Source organism: Aphelocoma coerulescens, chromosome 2 (genome assembly GCF_041296385.1).
Source record: "Aphelocoma coerulescens isolate FSJ_1873_10779 chromosome 2, UR_Acoe_1.0, whole genome shotgun sequence".
Taxonomy (NCBI): Eukaryota; Metazoa; Chordata; class Aves; order Passeriformes; family Corvidae; genus Aphelocoma; species Aphelocoma coerulescens.
In genome coordinates, this window is record NC_091015.1 from 129,472,185 (window position 1) to 129,482,893 (window position 10,709).

The 10,709-nt window shown below is 37.3% G+C and overlaps 1 protein-coding gene across 4 annotated transcripts in view; it reads left to right on the forward strand.

The window, feature by feature from the left end:
* Window positions 1–9,827, forward strand: part of UBXN2B (UBX domain protein 2B) — a 53,597-nt gene extending 43,770 nt beyond the window's left edge. For 3 of the 4 annotated variants that reach the window (XM_069004797.1, XM_069004796.1, XM_069004795.1), the window contains 7 exons: window positions 450–521; window positions 2,102–2,261; window positions 3,798–3,875; window positions 5,251–5,360; window positions 5,815–5,952; window positions 6,085–6,246; window positions 8,408–9,827. In XM_069004797.1, coding sequence (XP_068860898.1) covers window positions 450–521; window positions 2,102–2,261; window positions 3,798–3,875; window positions 5,251–5,360; window positions 5,815–5,952; window positions 6,085–6,246; window positions 8,408–8,570 — 883 coding nt within the window. In that variant the 3' untranslated portion in view covers window positions 8,571–9,827. Of the gene's footprint in view, window positions 1–449; window positions 522–2,101; window positions 2,262–3,797; window positions 3,876–5,250; window positions 5,361–5,814; window positions 5,953–6,084; window positions 6,247–7,108; window positions 7,123–8,365 lie in introns of all 4 variants that reach the window. The other variant, XM_069004798.1, reaches the window with a different exon arrangement.
* Window positions 9,828–10,709: the final 882 nt, after the last annotated feature.

The window sequence follows — 10,709 nt, forward strand, 5'->3', positions numbered from 1 at the left end:
TCAGTGTGATAGTTGGCAAATACTTGTTATTTGTTGGCATTCATTCTGCAATCTGTGTGAGAAGGAAGAGATAAATTAGTAGACTTCAGTTTGCTCTCAGATGAGCAGTGCTTTAATTGCATGGAAACAGTGCTGCTCTTCTATGCTAGCATAGAAGAGTTCAGTTGGAATAGGCCTATTGTGAACATGCAGTCCAACTGTTAATGCAAAATGACTCTGCCATGCATGTGCCCTTTCCTGCTTGTTCACTGAGAAGCATTCATGGCTGTGTACTTTGGCAAAAAACAAAAACAAAAAACAAACCAAACCCAAAAAACCAACCGAAACCCCAAAAACCAAAAAACACAACTTGATATCCTAAGTTTTTGAAAAATAAGTAGCTTCAGAAGTTAGATATGAAGTTTATGTGCCAGTCATCCTCAAATGGTTTTTTTTTATTCTCTTGGCAGTCTTAAACTGGATTCTCTTAAAAGGCTGAGAAAACCAGAGAGAAGCATGAGCGATGACAAAGAAAACCAAAGGTATTTTTAGAACAAAAAGGAAAAAATAATTTAACAATTGTGAAAGTAGTTGGGGTTTGTGTCACATTCGCACTGTGCTCCATCCTGTTTCATGCATGTGAGCTAGGTCTGTCCTTTAAAGAGCTAGGGGACTTATTAGAGTGTTAGCTGTACACTCTTGTCATAAAATTATACTTAGTAGAATCTGACTGGAGTGATGTAGGACCTGTAGATGCCTTAACCTGTATTGTTGCAAAGTTGTAACTTACACTTGTACTCAAAACCTTTTTTGCCTTTCTTGAGTATCCTGAATTGTTCTGTGTATCTATTGCTCAAATATTTGAGTACTTCCTTTCTTTCTTGAATACAAATTCTGATCAGAATTCCTGTTTCATCTCCTTACCACTACTTTTCTTTTAGATCTAATAATTAAAGATTTTCCATAGTGTAGTGGTTTGGTCTAAAATACTCATTACTGTTTATGAGTACTAACCTCATACAACCTTTACTAACCTATGACACATATAAATGGTAGTTGGGGTAATAAATACAGATTTATGTACAAAGGAGATGTTACTCAGGGATTGACAATTATGTGGCATTATAAAAACAGTATGAATGTACAGTACCCAATACTGTGTTTTGGTAATTGTAAAATATGGTGGAATCAACACATTATAAAATCGTTGGTCTTGGAGATAGTTTCACATGGATTAATTGACTTGCCTTTCCCCAAGTGGTTAAGGGTAAAAGTTGAAGAAAGTAGAAAGCATTTATTAATTATTAATGCTTCCTGTAATCAAAGACAAAACACTCAGATTTGACAGGTTTTGATTTATATACAGATTTTTTTACAGCATCTATTTCATTAGTATTTAGAGATTATAATGCCTTTCTCAAGATAATTCTTGAGGAATATCTTGATCCTTATAATCAAACAGATACAGTTTTGAACAGAATTATTTGTAGTTTAACAGTTTGTCTTCAAGGCCTAGTAATGGTGCTGTGGTGAAGAAAACGCCTACAATTAGCTTTCACAACAGTTTCTGCTGGTTTTAAAATGCCTTGAAAGGTTAATTAAATTTATTAGAAAATTTCCATTTCTGATACTGTCAGGAATGGAAGTATGCTAGATGTTTGAATTAAAAAATCAAATTGTAGCACTGTTCAAGTTTTCCAAGAATAGTTTTATACTTGTTCTGCTAAGGTGGTGTTAGCTGTGAATTTATATTCTATCCAGTCCAGACACAGTCCCATGCACAGGACACGCCTAAGGAAATCAGTCTTTCTGGGAATAGGTGACAGCCACATAAGGTGCTCAGCTGCATCAGGACTGTGTTCACTTAAAACTTACAGCTTTGCCCCCTAATCTCTGGGATCTGCTCCAGAAGGCACCTTGGTTCTTTGTCAGTCAAATGTTTTTAGTGTAGTGGTGCTTGGATTGTTGGGAAGGTCAGAACCAAGTGGAACATTTATCAGAATGAAAAGGTTTTGTGCCACATTTGTCTCTTTGTTCATTAATTTTTTTTCCTCTAATGGAAAGAGAAAAATTGTGCTTGTCATTTAAAGCATTGTTGCTTATGTGCATTACTATTCTAAAGATTTTATTCAGGTGACTCAGAATATAGAGGATTACAGATTTCTGGGGCTTCCAATAATCCGAGTAAAATTGTTGCTGAACTCTTCAAGGAAGCAAAAGAACATGGGGCTGTCCCATTAGATGAAGCCTCGAGAGCATCTGGTGATTTCAGTAAAGCTAAGGTAAAAGTTAAGAGATGTTTTGATCTCTCTTTACATTTGTGTCTCTAAAATTCATAAAACCACAGGAGAACAAGTGCCCCTTTCTGTGATTTGTGAATAGCAGATTTGCTCAAGACAGGTTTCTATTGTCTGTGCTCAAATAGCTTGCTCTAGAAAATAAAGGAAAAGAACCACACTATTCCAGAGGAAATCATTAGAAATCATCATGAACTGGAATTACGTGCTTTGTTTTCAATTACATTTGATTCATTGAGAATCCAGACTAAATTTGCTTCCCAAATCAAAATCTCTTACCTGTAGCATTGCTCCTAGAGAGTAGTGGTCAACAGTTAAGTGTCCATATGGAGGATGGTGACAAGGTATCCATAGAGGGACCAGTGCTGTTTAATGTCTTCATCAGTAACACAGACAGTGGGGTCGAGCACACCCTCAGCAAATCTGCAGGTGGCACCAGGCTGAGTGTTGCAGTTGATGTGCCTGAAGTCTGGGATGCCATCCAGAGGGACCTGGACAAGCTGGAGAAGTGGGCTCATGGGAGCCTCATCAGGTCAACAGTGCCAGGTCCTGCATCTGCATCAGGGCAACCCCCGGGGTCAACACAGGCTGGAGAATGAAGGGATTGAGAACAGCTCTGGAGAAGGGCTTGGGGGTGCTGGTGGATGAAAAGTTGGACATGACCCAGCAGTGTGTATTCACAGCCCAAACATGTCCTGGGCTGCGTCACAGGAAGTGTGGGCACCCGGATGAGGAAGGTGATTCTGTCCCTCTACTCCACTCTGGTGAGACCCCACTTGAAGTGCTTCATCCAGCTCTGGGGTCCACAGCACAAGAAGGGCATGGACCTGTTAGAATGAGTCCAGAGGAAGGCCACAAAAATAATCAGAGGAATGGAGCATCTGTCCTATGAGGAAAGCCTGAGAGAGTTGGGATTGTTCACCCTGGAGAAGACAAGGGTCCGGGGAGACCTTACAGCCTTCCAGTAGTTAAAGGGGGCCTATAAGAAAGAAGGGGATAGACTTTTTAGCAGGGCCAGTTTTGGTAGGACAAGGGGTAAAGGTTTTAAACTAAAAGAGGGTACTTAAAAGAGGATATCAGAGAGACATTCTTTACCATGAGTGTGGTAAAACACTGAAACAGGTTGCTCAGGGAGGTGGTGGATGCCCCATTCCTGGAAACATTCAAGGTCAGGGGGGACCAGGCTCTGAGCAACATGATGAAGTTGAAGATGTCCCTGCTTGTCACAGGGGAGCAGTTGGTGACCTTTAAAGGTCTTTTCCAACCTGAAGTATTCTATGATTCTTATGTTTGAAAAAGTATACAGAACAGAAGCTGAAATGTGTCACACAAAGCTTGCTTAGCCTGATTATGGCTGCTACATACAATTTTCCACTTAGATAATACATGATAGAACAGTACTTGCTTTTTATCGCAGAAGCAAGCTTGTGGATGGCTTTTTTATTTTTTTTACCCAGATAAGAATTCTAATAAACTGTTTCAGAGAATTGTTTTATAAGCTTTTCTATGTATTTTTTTCAGTCATTTTCTGGTGGTGGATACAGACTGGGTGACTCATCACAAAAGCACTCTGAATACATATATGGAGAAAATCAGGATGTAAGTAAAATTAATAGCAGAAAACAAAACCTCTAACAGAGGCCTGCTTAATCATGTTTACAGTTTGAAGTGCCAGTATTTCAGTAACTATGTCTATGAGGAAAAAATAATATCTGAATATTAGATACGTGTTCAGTAGAAATTGTTGAAGTGTCCACAGAGAGCAGATGTTCATTGGGTATCCCTAAGGCCTCCATTATGGAATTGTCAAATGTAAATTACTTTAAAATTCTTAGCACACCTCCTTTTCAGTTACTTTCCATCAGGCGTTGCTTGGATTCTCTTAGTTATGCTAACATTTTAATCCTTCTGGGAATGGATTCTTCTTGTGGCTTGCAAAGCAGCCAGTCTCAGACTGGAGTGCATGGATGTATTCTAGGAAAGGTGAAGCAGCAGGTTAGAGGCCTTTCTTTCCTATCACTTAAAAACCAGGGTGTGAAGGAGAGGGTGGGGAAAAACAAAGTTCTCTGCACTTTGCTATTTTTGTGAATGGCTAAAGCAAATCTTCAACTTGTCTAGAAACAAACCCAAGAAATTACTAAGGCCCAAAGGATGTGGTTCTGGCTAGGGGGTGCTGTCGTGCCACACAAGGAGCTGCTAACTTCAGTAACAGCTTCTACTTCTACTCTTCAGTAATCGTTCTACTCTCCAGTAACAGCCAGCTGTAGCCAGCCAGAATCTTGTTGCAGTGGACTTACCATAACTGGGAGCAGAATTAGTTTTCTAAGGGAAGCCAGTTTTACTGGCTAGGAAAGTCTAGTTTTGCTGGATGGCAAAGCACTTAGAAGGAAGAGAGGTGCAGGTTTTGAAGCTGAAACGTCCTGGCTGGACCTTTCATGTAGGATGTAGCAAAATAAGAAGGGAGCAAAGGGAGCTGGTTTCCAGGATTCTTAGCATTTGAACTTAATGGAGCTACTTTCAGCTTTGTTGGAGCTCAGCATGTAATAATTTGAGGAAAGTGTAGGTTTTGCTGTAACAGATTTATCAGCAATAATTTGTAATTTTATGGGTTTATTTCTTAATTTATCAATAAAAATGTTTACTGATTTTGAAAGTAACTAGAACACTGCAAAGATCACTACACCCTCACTATGTCATACTTTGTCATGGATAGCAGATTAAGAGATTCTTTTTCCCAAGGTAGAAAAATGGTCTAGAAGAAGATAGTAGTCTATAACTATTGGGATTTTTCAAAAAGAATCTAACAGTGACAGTTACAGTGCAATGTATTGTTCTTATTTTGTCATTTGCCGTCTTGTTTGTGGTCTGGTACAAAATCTGTTAAGTATAGATCAACATTTCTATAACTAGTCTGTATGAAATTGTACTACCTTATTTGTCTTCACTTTTTTATTTCACTGGTTTTGCTTCATAGGTTCAAATTTTGCTGAAACTGTGGAGAAATGGATTCAGTTTAGATGATGGCGAGTTGAGATCCTATTCAGATCCAACAAATGCTCAGTTTCTTGAGTCTGTTAAAAGAGGGTGAGTTAAAATGGCAACCCTTTTGAGGTATGTCTTTGGAGTGAAGTAAAATGCTTTCTCCACATGCTTATTAAAAGTTCCAGACTTCTTCTTTGCCTGAACCCATAAAATATAGTTTGTATTTGTCACCAGATGCATGGGGCACTTAAAAATTTGGAATGCTTTGGTTCCTTTGAGGGTTTAACTCTGAATGGTTCTTGTTACAACAGCTTTTGTATTGACATTTTTTTCCTAGCTCATTCTATGATTCAGCTGTCAGTATGTTCTAGGTTTTGACTGTCAATTCACTTTTTTTTTTCCTTCGTTTAGGATGAAATCAATTCCTAAAATAATTAAACGTGACTTTCAGAGTAGACATAATATTACTATTGACTCATACTGTGTGTGTACTTTTTGGATAATTTTTTTTTGCAGTCCATGTTGTAATTGGAAAATTTTTATTTTTGTAATTAAGGGAAATTCCTGTGGAACTGCAGCGACTTGTTCATGGTGGCCAGGTTAATTTGGATATGGAAGATCACCAAGAACAGGAATATGTGAAGCCCAGACTGCGATTCAAAGCTTTCAGTGGCGAAGGGCAAAAACTTGGAAGGTGCAAAAAGCTAGAATCTCTGTTCTGTGCTCTGTATTCATATGCTGTTTCATTCCTGTGACTGAAAATTTCAGACTACTTTGTCACGGTTCTGTTAGTAACATCTGGTTTGGTTTTTTTCCAATCCTATAGCCTTACACCTGAAATAGTCAGCACACCTTCTTCCCCAGAGGAGGAGGAGAAATCTATTCTTAATGCACCTGTTCTGATTGATGATTCCATGCCAGCAACTAAAATTCAAATTAGATTAGCAGATGGAAGCCGATTAATACAAAGATTTAATCAAACACACAGGTAAATTGATTCTCCATCAACGCAGGTAACATTAACTATTTTGATAAGTTTGTGTTTTGTCATTAAATGAGTCTCAGCAAGACATCAAAAAGGGGGAAATACCAGCCTTGCTGAAATGTATAGTTCTGTGTCACTTTCATTACATGGATGTACGATAAACTGACTGTCAAAAATTCTGTACTTGGAAATACAATATATTTGATAACTGCAACTTTTATACAAACTTTTATAACCAATTATGTCCTTGGATTTTTTTAAGGACATAGTACAAGCCGTAACTCTTCCCAGGACAGCTGAAATCTGGATAGCCCCACTATGTAGTCATCCCAGCCCTGGGCCCTCCTTGGGAGGACCAGGTGGATGACTTGGGAAACATTGTGAAAGCACTTTATTACAAAGTGTGGAGTATAGTCTCGATTGGAATATAGTCCACACTATGGGCAGAGAAATCCTGTGGCCCATAATCAAGAATTCCAGCTTTCTACCTTGTTATACTCGAGGCTGTGACAAAACATGTCACAGATAAAAGTGTAGATGGCAGCCCGTATGCAGAAGGGTATATAGACACTTTATGCTTGTTTGCAATTCCAGCATGTGGGTTGGACATAATACTGAGAACCTACTTTTTGTTTTGGATGGTCATCTCCTAAGAACTGGCAATGTGTGAACATGATGGAGGTTTTAGATTTGTTAGTAGCTTTGCTGATTAGAGCTTGCCACCAATTTTATTGACACTGTTGGGCCAGTGCCACAAATGGTGTTGGCCAACCCCATTTATTTGTCTAAGAGGTTGTTTTAGTGCAAGGTTCTGCAAAGCTCCACTCTCCACTGTGTGGCTGAGAGAACTTTGGGCAGAGGGCAGAGATTTGGGCAGCAGTTCTATCCATGCTTAAACAGTGTTAAAAGTCAGCCTTGATTTGAAATCTGCACAATTGTGTTAGAACATGGCTGCAACTTGAATCCTCACTTGGAGATGGTGTTGCACTGGACCCAATTCCATGTTAATGTTGTTACATGGAGAGCTCATCTGTTTCCTTTTTTTCCTCCTGGCTCAGAATAAGGACGATGTGTAGCTTTTTTTACCTGACAGTGTACACAGACTACAATGAGGAAATTTTAGGTGAGATGCCAGTAGGGAGGAAGATACAGCAATATTTTTTGATACTTTTGACCTGATAATATATCCTAAGAGTACAGGCTCAGATCCTTTCTTCATAGCACCTGCTGGAGAAGTGACTGAGACAAGCCATGTGGCTTATTGAGAGCCTCTGTGGCTGAGTTGTGTGTTCTTCTGTCTGCCTGAAAGTGTAGAAGTGGTAAACTTGCCAGTAACATCTGTAACAACCAAGGTTGTGTTGACATGAGCTTATTTTAATCATTATTAACTTTCTCTTGACTGTGAATCTTTATGGTTATCTTTGACATATATATGATCAAAATCAGCTGCTAAAGTGCATAACTTATGTCATAGGCCTTGAAGACTGGTAGAAAGCTGAAATCCCTGCTTATTTGGCTGCAGTATATTTGCCAACTTAATTACAAAACATCTTCACAGATTTATTCTCATGTTAGTGTCTTAATAGAAAAACCTCAAATTTCAGGATTTTTTCTCTAAAGTACTTTTTTTAAATCTGTGTCTTATAAAATTAAATTATTCTTGTTGATGTGATTGTTTTATTAACTATTGTTCAGAAGTTCACTGCCAAGTGAGAGTAGGGGAAACCTCTTGCTTTTGAAGTGCATTAGTAATTCCCCTCTACTTTCTCTTTACTGTGACCATATATTTTAAGATTCTCTCTTCCATTAATAATTTCACCTTTTTGGAATATACTAATTAATGAAACTTTTGACAGTGATGTTGAAATTACTTGCCTTCCTGTGTTATGTATCAGTTTGCAATATAATTCCATGTTACAAATTTTGTTTCTTTTCCTTGAGAAAACAAGCAACATTCACTATAATTTTTCAGGGGTTTTTTAATGCAAGAGTCAAAAAATTGTAGGCTACAATCATTAGTTATCTGGATCAAGAAGAAATGTGAAATCTAGAACTTATTGGTTTAGTCTGCTTGATGGTTTTGTGTTCTCTGATCATCTTAATGTTCAGAGATATATGTCAGATGGAATCATACAGAGTTTTCATATCCATATTCTTTTCACAGGATTAAGCATATTCGAGATTTCATTATCCAGTCCCGTCCAGCTTTTGCAACAACGGATTTTGTTCTTGTGACTACCTTTCCAAATAAAGAGCTAACGGATGAAAGCCTGACGCTACAAGAAGCAGATATACTTAACACTGTGATTCTTCAGCAATTAAAGTAACCTTATGGTTGTCGTACAGCCCAGGGACCCTGCTGTAGTGTCATACAGTATGTTTCCAAAAGGTGAAAGAAAGGAGATATCAGTGTCTTTTTATTTCCTCATTTCCAGGGGTCATATTTTTGAGTTTCATGTCTTCCAGCTATAACATATCTAACTTTTTTATTTTAATTTTTCAGCATTATTCAAACGTTTTTCAATGTTAAAATTAAGCTTCTGTATGTTAGTATGTTTCAAACCACATCTTATACTAAATGTGAAATGAGGTAGGACTTTGTGACTCGTTGTTTTGAGGGGGGTGGGGGAAGGAGCATTTTCTGAAGGGGACAGTATCTTTCATACAGTTGGTAAGATTTGCACTATGGAAATGTTCTATGCTGCATTGACAAACAGCCATTTGAAAACTTAGACTGTAGGTTATGTTTACCTTGCAAACTGTATTAAGGTGTTCTTTTTAGTAGGTTTACAGATAATTAATGCCCTAATATAATTTTTGTACGTTCTATTTGTAGTGTTTCGTGGTGCAGTATAATATTTATATTCTAGTTTTTATGTAATTTTCCTTGTATTGTTGCTCATATGAGTGAATCAGTTCAGGAGATGCAAACCTCAGCTGCTGCAGACTATGATAGAATGTTCTTATTTGTATTCTAGTTGTACTACTTGTGATGAAAATAAATATGACTTTTTTTCTTCTTGGAAGTTAGAGAAATGGGAGAGACCACTGTCATCTGGGGAAATTATGTGATTTAGAGGAGGCCTGTGGTCATTTTGAATCTGAGTATGCAGTTGGACCCTGTGCAGTGACATGATTCTTTACACAGTTACTTACACAACCCCAAATAAAAATACACTGAGGTGCACAAACACAGAACTGGTCTGCTTTTGTGCATGCAAGTGACAGCATAAATGTGTTGATTGGTCACATATTTTTGACCTGAATTTCAGTTCTTTATATTTGGAATTTTGGCCAAAGGCATTTTGTAGTATTCAGTGGGGATTTGGTTGTGCAGCTTTCACTGTTCTTGTTTGGAAGCTGTGTAATTAAACCCCTTAATCTTTGAAATTGTATATTTTTTCAAATAACTTGCCCCAACACTGCAGTAAGCAGGTAGGAGTCTTATGTTGGGGGAAACTGGCTGCTGTGCTTTAGTAGTGTGCAGTTTTTTTGTATTTTTGGATTTATATCAGATGAGTGGATCACACTGTGAAGGAGAGTAGATGGGCTGTATCTCTTATATCGATGTATGTGTTAAAAATTGTTGTTTTCCATGATTATTTTGTTCTGAAAATACCAGTACTTGTTTATTTATGTTAAGGTTATAATTGCTTAGTATATTTCTTACGTTTTTACCTTAAAGTAGATATTTGGCTGAGTAGATTTTAAACATGCAATTGTATTTGAAGTATTTTGTTTTGCATTCTGAATATCTGCATGATTTTAATCATAATTCATTTCATGTGCTAAGTAATTAAAGTTTTATGTTAAAGATTGCAGACAAGACTTCTTGTATTATTCCAAATTTATGTTGTGATAAAGTGGTGATTGTGTTGTGGGCCAAATATTTAAGCCTAACAGAAAGGAATTGTCATGTACTATGCATATATTTCATATACTATATACTAACAATTCTCTATATAAATGCAAGGCCAAAGTTTGTGATACCAATTTTGGGCAGTCTGTGGTTTGGGCATATTTCAGTTCAGAATATAGGTAAAGTTATATTGCTTATTACTTCTGAAGACCATTATTGATTAAGCAGTGATGTATGAAGAAAAGGGGTTCACTAAATCGTTGAATTGTTTCCCTCTTATGCCAAAACCTACAACTACATGTTATCACAGTCTCTTTGTTTCAAATACCTGTTAAATCTTAGTATTTAATAGCAGCTGAGAGTAACTGAGGGTCCCAGAAGTTGACATTATTTTGTCAAGCACTAAGAAAATGTATCAATGCTTATATTTAAACTATTTCATTTTTTCTCAGTACCTGAAAGCCTATGGAATCTTCCATCTCATAATTTTATGTCATAAATTTTCTTACCATAAATTATTACTCATTTAGCTAACATCTTGGCATTTTTGGCACAACACTGTTCATTGAGTGCAGACCTATGTGGATATGCAGTTAAGGGAGAAAGA